Consider the following 22,732-nt stretch of genomic DNA (forward strand, 5'->3'; position numbering starts at 1 on the left):
ATCCACACGTGTTTTTTGTACTATTAAAATTCAGGGGAAACAACCATATTGGTGAACCGATCTGTTCCTGTCAACTTTTGCGTAGTGTACATTGGACACCGGTAGGGGGCAGCGTTGCACTAAAATCCAAATGAAATGCTTGTGGATAGTCTTTATTTTAGTTTATTTGTTTTGAACTAAATCAGATCCATAAGTCCAAGTCCCATCTTGTTTTGGACTGATTTAGTTGGGTGCTCATAATCTTCATTGTATTTTCCCAAGTCATTGAAAATGACATCATTGTGATGTTCTTCACAGGTTTCCACCACCTGCAGGACAGTTGCTAGGCGTCGGTCCAAAGCAGTGAGATGTGACTCGGACAGGAGTGGAGCCACAGCTGCAAGAGGATCCTCGGCCAACGACTCCCGCATGACATCGCTCAGGTGGAAATTTGGATGGGACAAGAGACGCAAGCGGAGAAGGGTGGAGCGACGGATCCTGGACAGGTAGGAAGAGAAAATACTTTTTTTTCCCCCTCAGTACATGAAGAGCTTCCAACTTTGCACTTTTAAGTTTTACCTGCAGCACTGCTGTAAGGGAGCTAAAATTGATAGCTCATCTTGAGAGTGACGGCCAAACCTACAAAATAGTAGTTAGTTGCAATTTGTATGATTGTTATTTTAAATAGACCTGATTTTAAAAGTGAATATTTGTTCATGCTTACTGACTTTGATCACGTTAGCCGACGGCACTTACGCTCGTCCGTGGTCCAGATGCAGCAGGAAAGTTTCATTGCCAAATTTTTCAAACGTCTCATAGTGATGTCTATCCATGTTGCCTTAAAAAAAGAAAAAGAAAAATCAATGTTCCTGTAACTTTGATCTAGATAGAACATACACTTAGTTTATGCGATGTCAAGTTTCATCATTGTTGCCATTTTTGGAAAATCACAGAAGGTCAATTGACTTTGTTGTGTACCGTGAAGTTTTCATGTTCAATTATTTTTCAATTTCAAAGTGTTGGACTGAATTGGTAATGTGGAGACTAACTCATGAGGAAGTCCAATATAGCCATGTCGATAACGTCCACCAGCCTGGTGCCGTAGTTGTAGGGAGGCGTCTGTTTGACTGTGTCACAATAGGCGGGGTCTTTCTCCCACCTGGCACAGCGAAGCATTCCACATCAAGTTGGATCTACCAGCTTTGTCTTCAGGCCACAATTCACCCTGACTAGGGAAATTTGTGAGTACTCACTGGGCCAATTTAGTGCGGCTATAAGACCGTCTCCATGGTGACCTCCAAGACCTGCGAGGGGCAAGGCTGAGGTCGGGTAACATGGCCGCCAAGGATACCTCCAGTGAGTGAGGTTGCCCGCACAGTGGGTGCTCTGTCGAGCAGTAGTATTCACACTGACCGTAGAAACACACATTGCCCGCTAGGGGGAGTCCAAGAGACATGTTTTAGTAGTAGCACATTAAAGTGGCTTTAGTGGGAGAGTGTTCGGAACAAAATCTCACAGCAGGAGAAATACTACCAGGGGAAGTGAAGAAGGTGCGGGACAGCTTGCGGTCAGTGGTAATCTCTCTGATCTCGCTGGTGACATTGATGAGACGACCGACCACTGGGGGGATTCTGTTGAAGCCCAGTAGTCTGAGACGCAAAGCCAACGCAAGAGATCAGAACCCAAAAAGTGCTTTGAAAAAAAGCACAGAGCTCCATTGAGGCACAGGATTTCTGTCCTGGAGGTGGCAGGTGTTTCATGTCATTTTTTTTATAGTCATACTACAGAGCCTAACAAAGCTTAGGTTGACATCATTCACGGCGGCATCTGGAAGTCACAGAGGTGATGTCTTTAGTTGGAGGGATGCGCAAGGCTAGAGATGATCGTTCCACTTCACCGTACAATTGAATCTTCACAAAGGATTTTTTTTTTCTCTGTATACCTGTCAAGGTGAAAAGCTGAGATCTCCGCATTGTGTCTTTCAAAGTCAGAGAAGTAAAAGAGGTTCACGTCCGTCTCTGCATCTCTGGATTGTCTAGTTGAGAAAAACACCCGTGCTGAGTTGAATGTGGGCTCCAATTAAGATGGCAGAGCGGTCCGTCTTACTTCTTAGGTTTGAGCAGAGCTTGTCCGTAGTTTGGGAAAGATATCAGCAGTTTGAGTTGAGTGCCTCCTGACTTTTGAACTGAAAGTTGAAGAAAAAGCAAGATTGGATTCAGCAATTGCTGCCGTTGTCACATGTCAAACATAGTTTTTCAAAATCTTGACAAGTAATCGTATCACTGGGTATAAAAAGTCTACACACCCCTTTCAGATGATGATTTTAATCTTACCTATAAACTCGATTGGGGAAAAAAAAAATCTTTTCAAGGAGTGAAGCATAAATAAACAACTGCAATAATGTCATTGCTTGCCAGATTGGAGATTGTTGTCACATGTACAAAACAGTCAATACTTGCCACCAATTCCTCCAATGTTGCTGTCTGCTTCTAAGCAGCCTCATTTTTTCATTTGTATGGATGAGCAGTTCTTACTCGTGTCATTTTTTTCCTCTCCACTTGAAGAGGACCGTCTTGACTTTGTTCCATGGTATATTTAATGCTGTGGAAATTCTTTTGTACCCTTTTCCTGCCTGATCCCTTTGAACAATGAGATCCCTCTGATGCTGTCGAAGCTCTTTGCAGACCAAATGTCTACCTTCTAACACCCGTACTTCATTTAAGACTAATCAGAGGCACTTATTTTTACTTCACCTCTCAGAATTTTATTCCAACTGACTTGTACAGGTTTGAAATGATTCATCGTCGTCTCACTTTTATGAATCGCAAAAACCTGCCATGACCATTCGCTGTATTTATATTATTATTTTTATTAATATTATTGTTTTTAATAGTCTCTGTAGTTGTGTAACAGAGTAAAGAAATATTAAAAGGTACTGCAAAAACAACCAAAAATCAGGTACCGCTACCTTTCCATGTTAATAATATTAAAAAGGCTAATCGTGTCTCGAGACAAAAGGCGAAGGTATTTTCATCTTCCGCACTTTAGCCGTGAAGGTCAGCCTTGATTGTGCAATTGTGAGTGTGTGTGTATGCATGCATAAGTGTCTCATTTTTGTTGTTGCTCTAAAAAATCTCTAAAGGATTCCCTGCTCTGAATGTAAACTTTGGCATAGTTTACTGTCTTTCAAAAAAAAAAAAAGAAAAAAACGGTGTGACTTCGCTGCCTCGCTTTGGGCTCTCGCACAGATTTCTATAAAAGGCATACGAGAAAAGAAAAAAAAAAAAATGAAACCGGCGGTGACTTTGTTTTTCTATTTAACTAAGAAGAAAGTGAATTATCATAATTAGATGAAAGCTAAGCACTACTGGGACCATCATGGTTAACAGCTAGGTCAGCTCTTTAATCTATTCCTATCATCTCTTCTTTCCTCACCTGCTCCGAGGATGCGTTGCGTCGCCAAGTAATGCGTCAGCTTTGCCACAGTCAGGTTCTTTCTGTCGTACAGTTGCCATCGAGTGATGCCCAAGTGGAATCGTAACCAGGGTGGGTGCGACTCCACGTCGCTGCTCCAAGAAACCTTATCGTAGCCTTTCTCCTTTCGACTCGCACTCTGCCTTTGAAGCAAAAGTGGAATATATTTCTCAGATACGAGGCGAACATTTTTAGCACTCACCACTGAGTGTCACTATCGATGGCGTCCTCCTTGTCCTCATTTTTCTTCACCCTCAGCAGCCAGTCATCTTCCAGCAGCCCTATTTCTGGCAGGTTGTACAGCGGGTGCTTGAAAAGCGCCTCCAGCTTGGAGGCCTCCTCCATCACTTGATTTAGTTTTCCACCGCCCATCATTTTTTTCTCTCCGCCAATGGCGTTGGGCAATCTGCTGGCATTTGATTTGTAAGCGTTCTCATTCTGGGAACTTATTGATAGTTTGTGTGATGCGGAAATGTGCTGCTGGGCATCTGTGCTTGGATTTAAGGAGGAGGAAGATGAGTCGGGAAGGACACAGACTCTTTGGAGGACAGTGAGGCAAAAGAATGCGAGAATGACGTGCAAGGAAAGGGACACGCAGGCCAAGCAAAGGTAGACGGAGCGAGCGGATGGACCTAGCTTCCGCCTCACCATGCTGCAAAAGAAAAGAGAGGCACTTCAAACCCAATCACCATGAAACGTTTCCTTATTTTTCCTCTCAGCTCATCGTCTAATTTTTCTTCTGTAAATTGGAAACCCCGCATGGAATTGATCCGTTCCACAACAGCAGAGTTTATTGTCATCCACAATTTGACCTTAAATAGCTTCTGATGGTGAGAAGAGTTTTGCTGTTGTTGCCATGGTGACTCACATCTGTTTTGTGGTCTAAAGACTATTAGCGGACACGCTCGAAAACCTCAAATATTGCTCAGAAGAACTACTAGTGTGTTTAAATACTGAGAAAAAAAAAATGAAATGACATCACATCCAGAGATGTAAATCTGCAATAACTGAAAGGATTATAGGTGATGAGCAAGTCAGGCATTAATTATCTTACGGAAGAGGGGAAAAAAAGATAAGCTAATCATTTACACGAGATATAAAAAGCTCATAGAGGAAAATCAATAAATTATTGAACTTGCTGCTCTCAAATTCCCCTGAGTACCATAGGCAGAAAAAAAAAAAAATGACTTACATCTCTTTTGCTTGAAGAGCTTTTTTTTCTTCTCCCACTCTGTTCCCTCACGTCCTGGGCTAATGAGAGCGATATGTGATTTTCCTGATAATTCTAGCGCACTGTGCAGTTTGTTTGTGATGGCACACTCGAGTTCAAATAGAAAAAGAGACGGACGGACGGTTGCGCTGACCTGTGTCATTGTGACCTGTGACCTGACAAAATGCTCTTTCAGCCTGTCTGGCAATGAGGAGGGTGATAAATAACAGCAACAATGAACGGAAAAAGAATAATAAATACAATAAAATAAATTGTAATTATTTTTTCCATGTCATATAAAATTGTACAGTGTAGAAAAAAAATGGCTTCTGATCTATTTAGTCACTTTCAGCATTTCTAGCTTCAACGGATTAAAACGAGGTCAGTGTATTTAATGTTGCCGCCCAACTAACGACTATATGTTTCCGTTAATTAGCTAACCGCTTTGGGTCTGAATGTATAATGAGGTTTGTCGCAGGTCCCAGAAGAATAGACTGGTGCTCAAATCTGCACCAAATTTGGTGGAATAATTTGAGTTATTATTATTATTTCTCAATGAGTCATTTTAGGCGTTTAACAATTTAAAATTCTAAACTAACTTTCATCAATACTGCATATCTAATGTGTTTTTTCAAAAAGTGACATGATCCAAATGAACAAACCATATTTCATTGGGTCCTGTAGATTTCATATCTTATTAATTATCCACCATTTTTGAATTTGCGACGCTTGGTTTTCAGCAGTTTGGGTCATTTGCAACTTTACAGTACTCTATACATAAAACTGATCTGCTGGCCTCCTTCTTTCCCATCTGGTCCACTTTAATGTAGGTTGCTTGGAAACAACCCAGAAGATGACACCTAATTGGATCCAGTACATGTTTTATCCGCCGAGCAGGCTGACAGCCAAAACAAAATGCAAACTAAGCGTCATAAAACAAAGTCATCACATCTGGCATGTTGGATTAAAATGTGCAGTTAAGTACCTTTTGGAATGATCGCACCTAATGTGTGCTTTAATTGCATTCTGTCATTATGTGTAGTATAAGTGGAAAAACATTTTTTAGATTGATGCTTAGCATTAGCGTCAGGTGAGGATGGGAATATTTCAACTATTGTGTCTGCCTGTTCTGCACTAAACCTAATCCATCATCTCCTTGTGTCAAGGAAACAATCAGGAAATACTTGGCACTTGGAAATTTCTTTTTAAAAGAATTTGAAAATACTGTAGAAAGGATTGCAAATGGAGGTGATGCGTGCATATGTCAACTGCCGCAGCTCTTTTCTTTCCACCCCTCATCTCCTTTCCAAACCAGGACCACACATCCTCTCACCTTCTTTGGTTCCCCTCAAAGGCCAATGCGGGCGCTCCTCTGCCGGTATGGCTGCCCATGAATATTTCATACGGAGAGACCGAGTGAGCAGAAAGCTTGAGAGACAAAAGACGGAGGGCCAAATGCAAAGCGGCGGTGTCAAAGCCGGCGTGGAAGCAACAGGAACAAATGATGTAAAGTAGCGACCATGTTAATAGAGACGGAAAGGAATTGGAAGGAGAGATGGAGGTGGTGTTAAGACAGTGAGGAAACCGTCACGGAATACTAAGTAGCGTTAGGCGGCCGTTGTGTTCAACCAATTATAAATCCAGCGCTTCATGGTTTCCCATGAGAATGATTGTTTAGTGTCGCATGACTTCCGCCCTCCCCCTTTTGCTCTTTATCATTCTACAGCAAATTATTTACAATCTCATCTCTCGCCGTGAGAACCCTGTCGTGAGCTCAAAGCCAGCGTCGATTTTTTTCGAGCAGGTAGCTGTCGTCTCGTTCGTAGGGAGCAAAAAATGAAAAGGCAGAGGGAATTAGAAAGGGGAGACCGTTTGTTTTTTTTGTTGATGATCGACTTGAGAAATGGCGACTTGGCGAATGATCTCATCTTTTTGTGACCCTTGCATCTGATTCTGCAATTCAAAGCGTAGTTTGTGATGATCCTTTTTCTTAGCCAACAGAAAATGTCATTTAAGCAGATGGAAAAGAAAACACCTTGAGGACATGAGTGCGAGGGCCGGTTGCGGAACTACTTGAAGGGCAAACTGCAAAGAAAACTTCAGTTGGAATAACCAACATAACACCATGAAGGCCAGATGATGCAAAAGACATTTCTATTTCACTTGACTTTTCTCTTGATGCTAGTTTTCAAAGAGCGTAGATATTGAGGAACCCATTCGGAGACTTTGTGGTATTTTATGTCCCAATATTTTTGTCCGTAATTTGCATTTGTCACCCTTCTTCATCGTGCTGCGTGCAGACAGCCCACTCATCCACTCCCTCCCTCCTCCTTCCCACATTAGCACACTCATTTGTCTTCACACCTCATTCTTATTATATAATGGTCCCTTGGTTTGAAATGGCAAAAATATTTCATGAAGATTTTTGTGGTGGACTGCGAGTTCTTTGGTGTTCCATGATGGTCGTCCATGTTTGAATGAACGTGTGGGAGGAGGATGAGAGGCAGAGTGGGTGACAAAGATGGAGGAAGATGAAGAGTTCCTGTCCAGATGGAGTCTCAGTGGGAATTTTGGACCGCGAGTACGCTTATGTGTAAAACGGGTTCTATTCTGGTAGGCAGCCATGTGGAGGCTGAGTAGGTGGATTACTTACAAAGAAAAGGAGGAGTAGGTAAATCTGACCATTTGGAAGTAGCTAGCATGATGACAGTGTTGGAGAAATATTTTGTTTGGAATCGAAACTAGTTATTCTGATTTGAAGTCATCACAAGCTCTTCAGTTAAAATGTTTATCGTATCTTCTCCCACAGGAGAATTTTCTCTAATGGACGAGCCCAGTCAATATTTAAAACAGCTTGAAATCCGAAAATCCCGGTCGAGTTGATTATTTTAGTTTGCGACGTTCCCTGGAGCTGCAGCATCTGGCAGGAAGAGAAAATAGCGCCTCAAGGTCCAATTAGTACCTGAGAATTGAAAGCCCGGTCGTTTAGATCATGTAAATATGAAAATCAGATTTTCCCCACAACAAAATCAACACTTTACAAAATAGATTTGAATCATGCTGAATTAATCATGTAAAGGGACAATTTTTTTTTATTTGATCCCAACCTGGGTTAAACCATTGTGCTGGCTGGAGGGGTTCAATCTGTTGGGCCATCAATTGCATGGATTATTCGGGATTACATACTGTCCATTCCTAGATGAAACATCATGGATTAGATCTGCACTAGTAATCCAATGGGAAATGTCATTTTTTTGCCTGTCAATATGCTAAAGATGGTCAAGATGGTCAGCCTGGAGGTTGTTGGGTTTTTTTTTTAATGGAAAGGTCACAGTTTTAAATCCCCGCAGCGGCTTGCATCCATCCTACTTTTCAATCCACTCTGATTTCCATCGTTCAGTCAGAGGCGGATCACAAAGTGTAATGCTTTGGAAATAATGCAACACGATTTGTTTCTTACAATATTCATTTAGTTTGGTACCACTGAGGAATGGAGGAAGTGCCGGTGAAGAAATTTCCATAGTATGCCCAAAAATTGCTCATTATTGTCATTTAAAGCTGAAGCGACATAGTGAGAAACAAAAGAAAAAAATCCACATTGCTTTTCTGTCCATGAAGAAACTAACTTCTATCTTCCTGTGTGAAGTCAAGTCTCACGGTAATTAGGGATTCATTTAATCTCCATTCCCTTGACCTAAAACGGCAAAAGAAAAGGCATTAAAGGTCTTTCCTCTGCTGCGTGCGATCCTAGTGATTACTCAACTCGACTTTTGTAGAGCACTTAAAAAAAACAACTGCAGCTGTACATAAGATAAAGCTAAATCAAACAATAATGATATGAATAATATATTTTTAAAAAATCAATTTGGCATACAGTGGGTCCAGAGCTTTATTCTGACTTTTTATAGTCCACATGCTCGGTGAATTTGAATTTATCACGGCAGCTTAAGTCCTATATTAGCTACTATATTGAAGACATTTCCTCGACCGGAAAAAAAATGAGGACGAGGAATGTGGGGGTTGGACTTTTTAAAAGTAGAGGAGGAAGACACTCATGCTTCGAGGAGAGCGAGAGGGATAAGATGTGACACAAATGAAAATAGACGGCTGCTGGAGACTGTAAAAAGTCATGTTAGCTAAAATGGCTTGTGCAAGTCCATTTGTTCTGTGTTGTTGTCATAGATAACGCCAGTCGTGTTACAGTGAGAGCTTTTATTTTCACCGCACTGCTAGTGCACCTTTGCAAATGGTAAAAGGGCTTTCACTCGTGAAGCACTTTTCTACCTCCAAGGTACTCAAAGTACTTTAGCGCCATCTCCTCTTTTTTTTTTTCTACCGATGATGTTGCCTCAGCAGCAATTCAGTATCTCGCTCAAGGTCACTTGCACATAGTTACAACAACTGAGTGTCGAACCCATGGGCGGCGCTAGTTTTTTTTTTTTTCCCCGTGGGGGGGCATAGGGATATTTGAGGGAGTCAGCAAAACAAATTTACACATTTATTTTTCAAATTGGAGCAAAAATTGAAGACTCACATTCAATCCATGTGAAAAGCAAGAATTTAATTGTAATAAATGACAATAAACAACGTCACAGTACAACAAGACATATGTTCAGAACAGATTCGACATACCATTGTACAAATGCAAAGAAAAAATCACCCCCAAAAGACATAACAGGCTTATTCTTCAGTATCAATGTTCTTATTATAATGCCACAACACCATCGAAATGTGCCCAAAAGCTGTGACATAAAAGCACACAAACTGAATAAAACATCTTCTCAGCGTTGCACACAAAGACAATATTAGGCACGGCATGATTTGGCGGAGATGTTTTCAAATTTCTTTGTATGGCATACAGTAAACATTCTGCAGGGTGAAAACACGTCGACCAAATATATATTGCACTCATCAGAATGACACATTTCAACACTGGTGTAGGAAATACGCAAAAATATTTTCATCTGCAGTCCGCAGCGAGTGTTTAGTCTGTCACTCCGTCACATCTCACCACGCTTGAGCGTCTTGTGATCTTTTAAAATATTTTGGAATCAACCAGGCCGGAAATAAACCTAGCCAGGCCCTCATGCATGGAATGTCTGAAGATGACAATAACCGGAAGGTTGTCACTTTATCCCGTGGCTCTACTCAGTTGTCAAAATTGAAATGGCATAAAAACAAATCTGAATTTATATATATATACTTTTTTTGTGGTTCCAAACTCCTAAACCCAAACTCATTTTGATAGTACAAAAAATATGCACAAAATGTAAATACAATCAAAAATAGTGTGCCTGATCGAATGATCAATTTCTCATGTTTCATGTATGAATATAACATGCAGGTCAAAATGATCCATATAACACGCTGACGTTTATTATATCCCACTCTTTGCTTTTCCTTATATTTCATCATCTTGCAGCTTCTTGATATTCTTATCTCACCTTCGACTTCTTTTCACAAATTTAAACGGCTCAATTGTTAACATTAAATTATTCCAAGTTGCAACTCTTCATAAAATACAAACATTTGCTTTTTGAAATACCGCATCCTGGCTAGCTGTCCTTTAATCCTTTTTGTCTGCAAAAATGGAATGCTAACAACTTTTTATTCTAAAAAAAAAAACAAACTTCCTCCTTTCCCTCAAACGCTCCATCTGTCACTTGGAGCTGCGGCTATGTTTACTACAAGGCTCCCCCGGGTACTTAGTGGCTCCGCCATAAACCTCCACTCCACGCTCAGTCCAAGGAACCACGCTGCCCTGGGTCACCGTCCCACAACGTGCCAAGCCGGCCACCTGCTCGGCAGACAGGACTCGGTCCCACACAGCCACCTGGGACAACTCTCCGACTAAAGCTTGAGTTGAATCAAAGCCTCCGCCCAGGGAATCCTAGGTTGGAAAACAACCCATTTCAGAGGTTTGCTGACCCAAAAGACTTTTGCTGAAGCATTTACCTGCTCTTGACCGAGGACTAACACTCCTCCAGGTCGAATATTATGACCGTCCGCCAGGCCGTGGCCTTCTCCTCTCAGCTTGCCCCCCTGGTAGGCCTGCCACGCTCCTCCTTTCTGGTTCCAGCTCACACATACGTGTTGCCAGTTATCGCGAGAAAGGTTCAGAGGTAGTCGGGCCACCTAGGAAAAAAAAAAAATTAAAAAAGCAGAAGCGCATTTGAATCTTGATAGTCGTACTTAGTTTGTACTGTTTTACTGCCGGCGATTATGCCGCCTTTAAGGCGACGCCTTTCCTCAGGGCGTTTTTTAGCATAAGTGGTTCGTTAAAATATATCTATAGCCCCTGTTGCTCGCTTTTATCGTGTAAGGCAGACAAGACGATATTTTTCTTGCGCTTGTCTGCCAGATTTGTCTGTTAGTGGCTATAAAAAGTCTAAACACCCCTTTTTTTGTCCAATTAAAAAAATGATCTTAAGACAAATCATTTGAATAAGAGAGCATATATATGAAATATGTGGGATCATGCAGTTGCATAAGTATACACACCCTCTTTTAATAATCAAACTCATTACAAGAAAGACATTTTTCTTTTTTTACATCCAGATGGCCAGGTCACAATAATGACGGCTGAAGTTTTGAATTGATTTTTCCTCGGTCTAGCTGACCACATGATTATTTTCACTACCTTGTCATTGATGAGAAGCTCAGTGGGCGTATGCAGACCTTGGAGCAGCACCAGTTCATTAGGTTGCTCCGACACGGCATAAGAGATGGGCGTTCCGATGCCTCCTTCCGTGGGTCGAAGCCAAAGGCAGAAGGTGAAGGCCCATAACTTTGGAATAAACTGTTTCACCACGGCGTACATGTAGTTAGTACGGGATGGGAAAGAGAGTCTGTAGCCCTCTGCAAAGTAATTAGCTGAAAGAGACAAACACAAAAGTCTTTTTTTTTTCCTGCTTGCAGTTGATAGTCTCACTGATCATTTATTTGCAGCAGAGAATCTTACTTGAGCTAAAACTCGATGTATTCTCGCACCACTGCGTTCTATTTACCGTCTGGATTAATATTTACCTTCCTCCAATCCCGAGAGTCGGTGGTGGAGCTTGTCGATCCCCCGCTCCATTTCCTGTCTGTGTCTTTGGGTTTCCAGCCTCAAGGCTTTTCTCTCTTTCTCCAACAGCTCCACCTTCCTTTCAAGCTCCTCTTCCAAGTCCTCCACCGTCAAGGGCCTTTCCGCACCCGCTCCATGGCCAACTGAAATTTCCGGGCTAAAAGATTTGTTGTCGTCCTCCACGAGCGCCGAGGCGCCGATGTCCGTCTGGTTGTGAGGAAACAGATTGATGTCGGCCTGCGGAGAAGGAAGACCACGTAGGTAGGAGAAAACTTTATCATGCTGGTGCTACTTGCGAGGTGTGTTCATTCCCCACAGTTCGGTTTACTAAACATTTTCACACGTGTGGAAATGAAAAACAGTTGAAAAGGTCAAAAACACAAAGCACGAGCAAGTGGCCTTTCTTCTTGATGTAACTAATTTCCCCATCCATCATGGAGACCAGACCAGACCAAAAAACGAACAACTGTGAGTCGTCGGAACCAACGTACAGTACTGTACACTTTTTTTTTGTGTTGCGTAAGAAAGGTGAAGCTATAGAAGAATCCAAACAGTTCCCATAAGGACAAACATTATGTAAGAAGCGCTCATCTTTAGGAGGATGCACAATTTAGAGTACCGAGGATACCGGTAAAAAAATATGACCTATTGATTTTGCGGTAAAAGCAGAAAAACATTTTTAGGAGAGCAGTCTGCACGGCCAACAGTGGCAGCTGGTAGAATTTATTTTTTCATATGTAAAAACGTAGAAGAAATTCCCAGATGCTGGTAAATGAATGTGAGCAAAGCGAATATTTCAATGACACCGATTCTGATCACGCGTCATCCTATTTGGATGCTTATGAATCTGTTCTCAAATATTTCATTTCTATCACTTAGCCAGGGGTTGTGCTTGAGGCAGGGGGTTGTTTACGCACGGAGGCGCCAAGTTTTTTTTTTTTTTACTGATGCATAAATGCATGAATTTGTAAAAAGGTGCTCGTGTTGAGCACGCATCAGTACAGATCTGCATAAATGACAAGCTTTTATACCCCAAATGAAATCCGGTGCATACTAAATAGAATTTAGAGTCCATGCCGTGTGAATCAACAACTGTCTTGAGAACAAGGACCGTGGATTGCCGCTGTTAGCATATGTGTGAAATCATCCATCCAGATTGTCCCTTTTCTAAATTCCCCACGACACACAATCAGATGTAAACACCGCTGTGCCGCTAGAGCGAGCACCCACTGATGGAAACGTGACTAGGCTGTTGAGAGAAAACTACAAGTGATGGCTCCCTGACAAAACAATGCAGCATTATACAATATGATGCTGCAGCAGCAGCATTATTTTCAAAAACAATATCAGAGCATTTTAGGTCAAGTCATGAAGAGATGGCTCTAATATGGAAAATAAAAGTGGGACTGTGCAAGCAGGGAATTGAATGAGAGGTCTGTAGCCTACAACTAGGGAAGTCATACATTATGGATGATATTGCTTTCGCCGAAAAGGCCGCTATACATCTTTTTATGTTATGCTACCCCCTCCTCTTTTTCCTCTGGCTGATGATGCTGTTCTCTTTTTTCCCCCTCTTCTGCCACTTTATCATCAGCCTTCCTCCCCAGCCGCATCACTTTGCCCCCTTTTTTTTTCCTCTCCCTATGATGTCTTTAAAATATCATAGTTGTGCTTGGTGAATATTTTTATGCATGTCTCTTTCTAATGAAAGACGGGATTCTTGCTCCCCCCCCAAAAAAAACCTGCCAATGTTCACAAAGGCTCACTTGTCTCCAACTCTCTTTGCATGCACCTTGAGAAAAATCCAGCCTGGAATGATCCCTGATGAGCATTTAGACATCATCAAATAGAAATTCTCAACAGTTTTGAGACAGGAATCCCTCTTCTGCTTTTAAAATCATGCCATGCAAGCGCTCCAGGATAAGGAGTGGGATTCATTATACGCCTCTGCAGTGTAGTGTAGCTGCGTGTAGGGGGTGATTTCTTCCTGCACAACATACCTCCAGTCTCTCAATGCGGTCTTTGAGCTGACTGATGGCCTGCTCCAGCTCATTCACAGCCCGTAGCGTGAGCACGTGGTCAGGTGCAGACGCGGGGCTATCCCGCACCATGATCCGCTCTGCCGGGCTTTTGCCTCCCCATATGCCCGCAGCTCCTCTCCGTCGTTCTCCGACGCCACCTCGAGCCTTCATCCCCCTCTCGCACTCGGATAGTTTGCCAGTCAGCTCCCTGATGGTCCGCTGGTCCGTTTGTATTTGCTCCTTTTGCTGGAGGACGGTTTGCCGGAGCTCGTCCGCGGTGGTGCGGAGGTAGCCCCAGTCCTCTCCCGCGTATAGCGTCGGGTCGTCCGCTTGTTGCTGAAAGTTTCTCGGGTCGCACTCTCCGGCGGGGATCGGCGTGCAAATGAGTCGACTGACAGCTGGGTCGTGCCCGGTTAGTCCAGTGACCCCGTCCAGACCGTCGAGCCCGATGCGGAAGGTCGGTGCTTCGGATTCGGGCACTTCAGAACCATGGAGAGCGCCCAGGGCGCCAGTCCTGGCCGCTGAGCCTCTGGTGGCGGGGGGCTGCGTGGCGCCGTGCGCGTACAGCGATCGGTTGTCGGCTGCCGGCTGCTGCCGTGCCGCCTTGGTGCTTCCGGTATGGACGGCCGCGATGATGCAGATAACGGCGCCGATAAAGGCCACCATGCCGGCGGCCAAAATGATCACAATGAACTTCAGGGTGGCGGCGGAGACGATCGACAATCAAAAAAATCTAATCATAACAACAACAACCCCGCGAGAGGAAAAAGTGCAGCAAAAATCATCGACGTTTTGATTCCAAGAGCAAAGGAGTAAAAAAAAAAGAATCCGGTTTACTTTTGTGTTCTCACGGAGATAGTGAGGACACGAGAGCGAGTTATCATGGAGTCGTCAGAAAGCATTTGAGGCATAGTGTGTTACTGTTACGCCTCCTCCGTGCGTGTGCGCAACGCGCATGTCAGATAAAATGCAGCCCGGCCCGGTGATCATAATTGAGGCAAAGTGAGGGCAAAATGTGTGGGTGACAATCCCAATGGAATCACGTTCAACACTCCTCAATGTGCATGCGGAAAATTATTATTATTATTATTATTATTTTTTGCTCTTGTGTGATGTTCTTCTTAACTCGCACTGCAACATAACCCCTCATTGATCCTAAAATAAAAAAAAATACAATTATAAATCCATAAAAAATATAATTATAATCAACTGTTGTAAATCAACAGACTTGATTGAGTGTATTACTGCCAAGGCTGAACCACTTGTTGCTAGGCAAAACTCATGGAACACATTTCTTTAAAAAAAAAAAAAAAAAAAAAATACCACCAATGTTTATAGGCATTTGCATTGATGCTACTTTATGTATCAAAGATAAATGACATTGTCAGAAGGGAACACAGTGCACTCTTCCCCCAGCCTCTTAATCCAATGTCTCCATCTATAAAACAAGTTAACCGTGAATTTATACGGGATGCATATCCGCTTGCCGCTTGAAGAAAATGTAACTTGGCTGCATATCGAAGGCATTTTTTTTTTTTTTTTTGCTGCACTGCAGTGAATGTTTTTCCTGCATACAGCCTTCATAGGTATATTTGTACCAGCCACCCCCCCACCCACTATATCTAATCATTAGTTGCTCAGCTTCACATTACAGCCATACTATATAGTGTGTGGGGAAGTGTGCACGGCTATAAATCCCGCTCAAGGTTCCCACTGGAGCAGCTCCACAGCAATAGACTTGACAGAATGATGACCCTGGTGGTGGTGGATGGTGGGTGTCTTTGCGTGTTGCACGATTCAGAGCTGCTGCCATTAGTGAGGTCATTAAATCACGCACACACACACAGCTAAGTGCTAATACGTGTTAATCTTTGGGTCAACATGCACTCATGGCTTTTTTTAAATGCTTACTTTTTTTAAATGTGGTTCTCATTGTAATTATTATTCCAAACATATATATTCCACTAAAATTTGCATTGTAAAGACTAAACTGGGAGAAGCTCTCGAGACTTAAGTGCGGTTATTAATCAGCAAACTGTGCGTTCATCTATAATTGATGTAAAAAGCCAGTGGAGCCGCAAAAAGACTCTTTAGTGGTTAATTCACTGTAGCCTACATTTAAATTCATTCAGGTCAGAATTAACATTTGTGGATTAGATGATCACAAGTTTGTGTTCAATTGGTTTTGCTTTCAGGCTGCTTTTTTTTTTCCCCCATCATAATACTGCTTAAAATTCTTCTCGTGTATCCAGTTGGTTTTTAATGCCACCTAGTGTACACGCCAATAGCGCCGCCTGACTCTGACAACCACGGCTTGTAATTTATTAAACTATAAATTATGAATCCCGTAATCAAAGCGTCCATATTTCCCTCACTCATTTCCTCTCTCGAGTTGAACGCATCAATACTCATCAGCGTGGTGTTGTGCTAATGCAGATATAATGAGTCATGAGAGATGCGGGTTAATGCAGTGTCATATCCTTGTGAGCAGGCAACAATTTTAATTAAATCTTTAACACCTTAACTACTCGTTCAAACGGACTTCCGCATATTTTTAAAAATTCTCCCGTTTATTCTATATTATTTATTTTCTTTTTTTCCCGATATGCTCACAAAATGCACCCGTCACGGCTTCTGTGGAAAATTGGGTCCCCTAAAGTTGGAATAATAAAAACAATAAATTGTCTCTAGCTTTGCGGGGAAGTGAAAAAAAAAAAATCTATCCCAATGTTTTATTCAGCAAACACTAAGTCACGCTTTACAGGATATGCCGTTGTGTTTTATGGCGGAGCCGTGTTTAATTATTTACTGCACGCTATTCAAGTCACAGCTGAGTCTATTAGCAACAACCTGAGCTCTTTCACTTCCATACATCCAACTCGGTTGGCTCGGATGAGTTAAGACTCGGATGCTCTCTAGGGATTTCATCGATAGTTCCGCAAGAGTGGATATTAAAATGTCTGCAATGAACAGTGAGCAGTTACATCGATCAACCTTGGGGATTTACTCGGTAAGTAATAAATAGTTTTGGGGTTGGAGGTTGAATGGAATTTTCTGTTTTGAACTCATCATTAAAGTGTAGATGTGATTTTTTAATACAAACTCAATGATCCAAATGTTTTTGTTAGTCATATATTTCTCCCTTTTTTTTTTTCTTTAACAGAGCTTGATGGATGAATTCAACCCCGACCTTCAAAAACTTGTGTCGCTGGGAAACAGCTATGTCCGAGCTTTCCAAAGTAAGAAAAAGATGATGGTGAAGGAGAACAAATTTGAATTTGTTGCTTCCCGACTCCTTGCGTGTGGTGTTCACACACCATTCGTTTCATAGCGCTGTAAACTAAACAAACTGTAACGTCAGCCGTCTGTTTGATAGAACCTCGTTCCAAAGTTCATGTTTGTTGGGACTTATGTAGTGCTGTTGTGTTTGCTTGTGCACGCCTCGCTTGTATCCAAGGCGTGTTTGGAGTTCTTATTACGACATTATCAAGATTCAAGCAACTGGGTTTCTTGCCCCTAGGAGAAAAAAAAACACATTTACAATATATTGGATTTTTTTACAGTGGATGTAAAAAGTCTACATATCTTGTATTATATTAGTTTTTTTTTTTGTGGGACAAGGAAATGTATCTAAGATAAATCATAAAACCTTTTTCCTCCATGAATATATAACCTGCACTGCTCAAGGAGGGGCTGGTGTATTTTTAACAAGGGAAGGATTTTAATTTTTTTTTTCAAAGTTTACACAGCTACTAATGTGCTGCAATGACATGCTGTACATTTAAATATGCAGCTAGCATGCTAAATATTTCAGCAAGAGGAACATTGCCAAGTGGGATATGTGTGTGTGTATATGTAAATGGACGTTTGTATAAAGTCCATTACTTTCCAATGTTTTTCAGCTCTGGCGGTGAAAAGCGATGCTTACTTCACTGCGCTTTCACAGATGGGCGAGCAGGCCTTTCACACCATGTCCTCGCGTTCAATAGGTAAGTCAAAACACCAAAAGGGAACTTCAATTTTAGTGGATTGCAAAGTCAAGAGGTTATTTCTGCACAGGCAGATTTAATTTAATTTGCATAGATTTCATTGAGTAGGCCTCAAATGAACCAAGCTGGCCAATGAACTCCTACAGTAGTTCCGAAACCTTGAGACCTCTTGTACTACAACAGGCTTGACTGAATGACACCTATTGAGTCGTGTGTGTGTGTGTGTGTGTGTCCATGGCAACCAAGTGCAAGATATGTGAGTGTGTTATTTATCCAGCAGTATTGAGTAACATGCTGGCATGAGGACATATATAATAGATAATGATAGGCAGTGCCTAGTTGAACTTTCTGTTGGAGACCCCCCCACCCCAAAAAAAAAAAAGTACATTATTATGTATTATATTTATCTTTAAGGGGATGTCCTGATTCAGATCGCCGAGAGCCAAAAGAGGCTCACCTTGGAGCTGGAGGGAGTAGTAAGTAACAAGATTTCACAAAGAATTTGAAAATATTATCATACTATGATGTGTATTTTATTGCATGTTGACGGTCACTGTATACTTTATGTGTGTGTCATCCAAGTTCCGCTGGTTCACTAATGACATTCTTGAAGAGATGGATAATAACGTTAGACTGGACAAAGATTATTTATCGGTAAGCGAGACTCTCTTCTGAAATGAAAAGTGACTTTCTTGCAACTTTAAGACTGTGATTCATGTAAAGTGCTTGAACGGAACCGACAGGACAGCAGAAAGCAATACGAGGTGAGCGTCTATGATCAGCCAGCAGCTACGAGCAGACGTGGAGCTAACCAGGTTAGCGTTCAATGTCTTCCAGTGGAAATGTGTGTATTGTGTATGAGGTGATTTACAGTCAATCTTATGTATGAACAGAATGCTGCTGAGCATTTGCAGTTCCTTCAGGAAAGTCATAGCGAGGCGCTAAAGGAGGAAGAGAGAAGATATCGCTTCCTGGCTGAGAAACACTGCGGCCTTATCCAGTCCTTCTCCCGTCTCATGACGAAGGTACCAGAACAAGGACATGCTCAAAAGAGAATTCTCAATCATGTTTCATGATTGTGTCAGCGACTATTAGTCTCTGTGGGTAAATTTTCCGTCTTCATAATGAGGGTCAACCGCAGAGCAGGAGATTAGAAGATGACGGCGATTCAGCATTTTTAGCAGGATGGAGAAAGGTTGACTGTTTTCCACTTGCGCCTTCCTTCTTTCATCTCGCCACAGCCAGTGAAACTGACACCTCGAATCGGAGACCAAACATACTTTGTTTTATGAGGTCCTAGCCGTCTGAAATAATTATCGAACCATCTGTGGGGAAACCGCTCATGCTTCAAAGGGCAAAGGCAATAAGCGAGCACTAATTACCTTCATCCGCAAGTCGCTGAGGTCATGTTTTGCGTGCAGTTGTCAACACTTACTCATCTCTGTTTTGTGTCATAGAATGGAGGGCCTCTCCAGCAGAAGGCTGACTTGTGGACAGAGGAGGTTAATGCTACGAGAGGATCGGATGCCAAACGGACGCCTGGCCCGGATAGCACTGTGAGTCAGTTTATCAAGCAAGGTCAAAGATGCATTACATGTTTGGGACAATATTTTGTTTCTTAGAATTGATCTCTCTCAGCTCAATTTGGGTCTGCATCTCATCTGACAATTTGTTTTTGCTGCTGTAGTGCCCTCTAGTGGCAGGTTGTATCTCTCAGAATTGATCTAGGATGAAGATGAAACCGCCACTGCATGAGATTATAAATAAATGTTTATGTCATCTTGAAGCATCTAAATGATACCCGATAATGAGCATACTCGGATCAATGTGTTGTCTTGAATTTTGTTCTTGCAGGCGCAGGTAAGACAAGCCAACCGGAGGAACAGAGAAGAGCAACCTCTCGGCAATGTACCGTCAAGAGGTGAGAAAATTAGTTGACAGCAGAAATTTGTCGGTCTTTAAAAAATATATATACTTACTTTCAAATATAAGTGAAATGGAGGAGAATTGTAGATGACACATCAGGAGCAGAGCCAGAATTTGAGCTCCAGTGTCCTTGATTCTTGATGTGTTCAGCACCGTCCCCCCAGGGGAGCATCTATCGCTCTTCAGTGGGGGGTGCAGGAAGATCCATGAGGGCCCTGGTAGCCCATCAGCCAGGTGGCTCCAATCCAACCATGCTGCACTTTGCCAAGGGAGAGATGATTACCGTGCTGGTCCTGCAGCCGAAAAACGGCTGGCTGTACGGCCGTGCAGCTGGCAACAATTCACGGTGAGTTGGAGTCCTTTTCTGTGTGCAAATGTGTGTATGCACTCGCCGCCTGCTGTACTATGCAAGCTAATGAGTTCTTTCAAATCTGGTGCTAATGTATTCATGTCAGATTGAACGGACATATTGTATTGTATCGTATCCCCTCCATTTGTGACTTGTGGATTTATTTTTTGAAACCCTTTATCTACTGCAAAACTCACCTATTGCTGTTTTTGTGCCCTGTCTAATATAAAAGTAATGCTTTGGCACCATCTTAGTGAAAAGGAACTATGTTGAAGTGAAACGCAAATTTGTTTAGACAGGCGAGAGGTGAATGAAAAGTAGTGCTTTGCTGCCCTCTTGTGGCATCTGGAGGCAATTGTGAACCTCTGTGGATGGATCATGATTATTCAAGAATTTGTAAAGTAGCTGTCAGACACTATATAAGCATTTTTTAGCATATCAATTTTATCAAGAGACTGTATTTTCTTTTCTTCAGAATCAACTCAAAATTTATTTCTCAGTGTCCATATGTTTTCAGTCAGGGATGGTTCCCGGCCTCCTTTGTGGAAGAAGTGGATGTGGACCCTCCTCTGCAAACTGACCTGGGGTAAGCAAACATGCTGGGAAAAAAAAAAGGATGCATCCCGTGATTCCTCAGTCCAAAAAAGAGGGAGAGAGATTTTGTCGATCGTTGCACGGTTTCCATTTAGAATTCATGTTACGTCGTCCTCATCCGCAAGGAACTTCAGCCTCATTAGCCTCAGTCAAATGAGAATCTTTTTTTAATCACTTGGAGTGTCAGATGTGGCAACTTTGATCTGTCCATTACAAGTAGAAACGTGACTGGGTATAATAATGCTTTGAGGATAATCAAGGACATCATCAGTAAGCGCTCAACTTATTATTCTCACATCGAGGAAATCTTTCACTTCATCAATAGTTTTGAATGATTGAATTCTGCATAGCCACACCGCTACTTGCTTAAGAGTTCTTTCCATACAGGCTAATTGTACCACTTTCCCCCAGGCCATCTCGATTGGATTTATATGGACCAATAATCAGGGCTGAGCCATTTAAGTTATATGGGTGACCCAGCGCCTTGAGGAACACCAGTACGAGCATTTAGCTCAAACATCGTTCACTCGCTGTGGACACTTCATGTTAAATCGAATATCAAGTGGATGGCAACTTTCTGCACACTTACCAACCTCTTTTGTCAGTGTTGTTGAAATCAGGCGTTTTAAATGATGAGGAAAGCGAAAGCTTTTGTCAGATGAAATACTTTGTATTATTCCTCACTGATTTTATCATTTATATGTATCTTTGCAGTAGTTCCGCTCCCCTGGGACGAAACAACAGCAGTGCGAGTAGCCGGACGGAAAGAAAGACGCCAGCTCCGCCGCCTCCGCCTCCGCTATCGCAATCTTCAAATAAATACTCCAGTCAAACGAGCACATCAGACAAGACGACGGGGTCTAATCCCGAAAAAAAGGTAAACATTATTAACAGTTGGTTATTATTGAACAGTCCGACCAAATCGTGTGCTATTTTTGCTTTTTATTCATGTCTCAGATGAAAGTCAGGCTACATTGCTTGTGGGTTTACTGATAGATAGAGAAAAAAAAAAACACATTAATTAATTAGCAGTCTGCTTTGAAAAAGGCTTTTGTTGCAATGTACTCGTTTGTCCAGCAGGGGCACTCTGGCAAAGTACTGTTCTCCATGTCACCTCATCCCTCTTTCTGGTGGATGCAGGGTGGAAGCTCCAGCTGCTGATAGTGGATGAGTGAGGAAGTTTGTGTGTGCGTGTGTGTGCATCTGTGTGTGTTGTGATATCATTTTGAAGATATCCTCTATCATTTGTGCATTTGTTAGAATGTGCAAGAGAATGGCGTGAACCGGTCAAGAGTTCAATGATTGAAGTTGTGTCAAACTGCAAGTGTTAGTTTTTTTTTCACTCACTCAGACCCTTTTCTCGTTTTTCTGCAGCGATCCCAGCCACACGAATCAAAACCAGAACTCTTCCCGAGGTAAGAAAAAAAATACACAAATGTGGCTAATGTTTTTCCATTGAGAAAAATGGATCATCCATAAATCTTTTCTTTTCTTCTCTCGATCTTAAAGGGGCACGAACCCATTTGCAACAGTTAAGTTGAAGCCCACATCCACCAATGACAGGTCAGCCCCTCGTGTTTATCGCTAATGTCAAGTACGGTTGATGATTGTCCTCTCTTGACGTTGTTAATAATACTTTGCCATATTTTTATGATTGCATTCTAGTTTTGTTGAATGAATCATATGGAGATCATATTCTGCTTGAATACCACCACAATACTCTTTCCAGTATCTATTTTTTTAATACTGTGTAATATAATGTGCCACTATGAACCAATGTAATGTATCACTTATTGCCAGCAGGGGGCACTACCACTGTCCCAGCAACAAATGTAGACAAATATTTGTGAGAGGGGCCACTTAAAATCTCTTTTCCCAATTTTGGGCTACATTACAAGTTTAAGTATTTTTATGCTGAGCGTGATTTTTACGTAGTTAAAAATAACGAGCCTTCAATTTTCATTACTTAGAAATCGTCCGTATGCTCGACTCTGAGCAGCTGTTGGTGTTTTTAATTTTTTCCTTACCATCGCACTTCGACTGTGCTATTTCTTCGCTAGTCTGTTCTCAACCGTATAGTAATTGGAAAATTAAAATTAATGACACCTCTGAGACATCATTGCT

The 22,732-nt window shown here is 42.0% G+C and overlaps 3 protein-coding genes across 5 annotated transcripts; 1 reads left to right on the top strand and 2 right to left on the bottom strand.

The window, feature by feature from the left end:
* Positions 1-136: 136 nt before the first annotated feature.
* On the bottom strand, positions 137-4,740 carry LOC125984211 (extracellular serine/threonine protein kinase FAM20C). Its single transcript, XM_049746175.2, has 11 exons — positions 4,646-4,740; positions 3,656-4,105; positions 3,415-3,596; positions 2,086-2,164; positions 1,922-2,014; positions 1,513-1,628; positions 1,233-1,413; positions 1,029-1,138; positions 736-817; positions 559-618; positions 137-477 (listed from the first exon to the last, which is right to left on the bottom strand). Exons 2-11 carry the CDS (start codon positions 4,102-4,104, stop codon positions 177-179), a joined length of 1,653 nt encoding a protein of 550 aa, XP_049602132.1. The 5' UTR covers position 4,105; positions 4,646-4,740; the 3' UTR covers positions 137-176.
* Positions 4,741-9,203: 4,463 nt separating this feature from the next.
* nptxra (neuronal pentraxin receptor a) lies at positions 9,204-14,761 on the bottom strand. Its single transcript, XM_049746176.2, has 5 exons — positions 13,730-14,761; positions 11,690-11,966; positions 11,304-11,536; positions 10,619-10,798; positions 9,204-10,553 (listed from the first exon to the last, which is right to left on the bottom strand). Exons 1-5 carry the CDS (start codon positions 14,414-14,416, stop codon positions 10,323-10,325), a joined length of 1,608 nt encoding a protein of 535 aa, XP_049602133.1. The 5' UTR covers positions 14,417-14,761; the 3' UTR covers positions 9,204-10,322.
* Positions 11,841-22,196, top strand: baiap2l2a (BAR/IMD domain containing adaptor protein 2 like 2a). Of its 3 annotated transcripts, none has more exons than XM_049746181.1 (14): positions 11,841-11,990; positions 16,914-16,989; positions 17,653-17,739; positions 18,154-18,215; positions 18,322-18,393; positions 18,483-18,554; positions 18,633-18,764; positions 19,197-19,295; positions 19,594-19,660; positions 19,816-20,011; positions 20,532-20,600; positions 21,323-21,485; positions 21,983-22,023; positions 22,118-22,196. In XM_049746181.1, exons 2-14 carry the CDS (start codon positions 16,920-16,922, stop codon positions 22,194-22,196), a joined length of 1,209 nt encoding a protein of 402 aa, XP_049602138.1. In that variant the 5' UTR covers positions 11,841-11,990; positions 16,914-16,919. The 3 variants fall into 3 exon arrangements, with proteins under 3 accessions (XP_049602138.1, XP_049602137.1, XP_049602136.1); XM_049746180.2 differs by lacking the exon at positions 11,841-11,990 and adding an exon at positions 16,014-16,760 and having other exon boundaries at positions 19,600-19,660; XM_049746179.2 differs by lacking the exon at positions 11,841-11,990 and adding an exon at positions 16,028-16,760.
* Positions 22,197-22,732: the final 536 nt, after the last annotated feature.

The sequence above is a fragment of the Syngnathus scovelli genome, chromosome 16 (assembly GCF_024217435.2).
Source record: "Syngnathus scovelli strain Florida chromosome 16, RoL_Ssco_1.2, whole genome shotgun sequence".
In the NCBI taxonomy this organism is placed as follows: Eukaryota; Metazoa; Chordata; class Actinopteri; order Syngnathiformes; family Syngnathidae; genus Syngnathus; species Syngnathus scovelli.

What these genes read in the sequence shown, in the direction of transcription:
- LOC125984211 (XM_049746175.2), bottom strand. Translation starts at nt 4,104, where the DNA reads ATGGTGAGGCGGAAGCTAGGTCCATCCGCTCGCTCCGTCTACCTTTGC. An exon ending in GCAACGCATCCTCGGAGCAG is followed by an intron (nt 2,165 to 3,414) that starts GTGAGGAAAGAA and finishes TTCAACTTTCAG; the next exon opens with TTCAAAAGTCAGGAGGCACT. An exon ending in AGCCGCACTAAATTGGCCCA is followed by an intron (nt 1,139 to 1,232) that starts GTGAGTACTCAC and finishes TCGCTGTGCCAG; the next exon opens with GTGGGAGAAAGACCCCGCCT.
- baiap2l2a (XM_049746179.2), top strand. Translation starts at nt 16,659, where the DNA reads ATGCTCTCTAGGGATTTCATCGATAGTTCCGCAAGAGTGGATATTAAA. An exon ending in CCTTGGAGCTGGAGGGAGTA is followed by an intron (nt 18,216 to 18,321) that starts GTAAGTAACAAG and finishes GTGTCATCCAAG; the next exon opens with TTCCGCTGGTTCACTAATGA. An exon ending in CGGCAATGTACCGTCAAGAG is followed by an intron (nt 19,661 to 19,815) that starts GTGAGAAAATTA and finishes TGATGTGTTCAG; the next exon opens with CACCGTCCCCCCAGGGGAGC.
- nptxra (XM_049746176.2), bottom strand. Translation starts at nt 14,416, where the DNA reads ATGGTGGCCTTTATCGGCGCCGTTATCTGCATCATCGCGGCCGTCCAT. An exon ending in ACTCTCGGGATTGGAGGAAG is followed by an intron (nt 11,537 to 11,689) that starts GTAAATATTAAT and finishes TGTCTCTTTCAG; the next exon opens with CTAATTACTTTGCAGAGGGC. An exon ending in AGCTTCTCATCAATGACAAG is followed by an intron (nt 10,799 to 11,303) that starts GTAGTGAAAATA and finishes TTTTTTTCCTAG; the next exon opens with GTGGCCCGACTACCTCTGAA.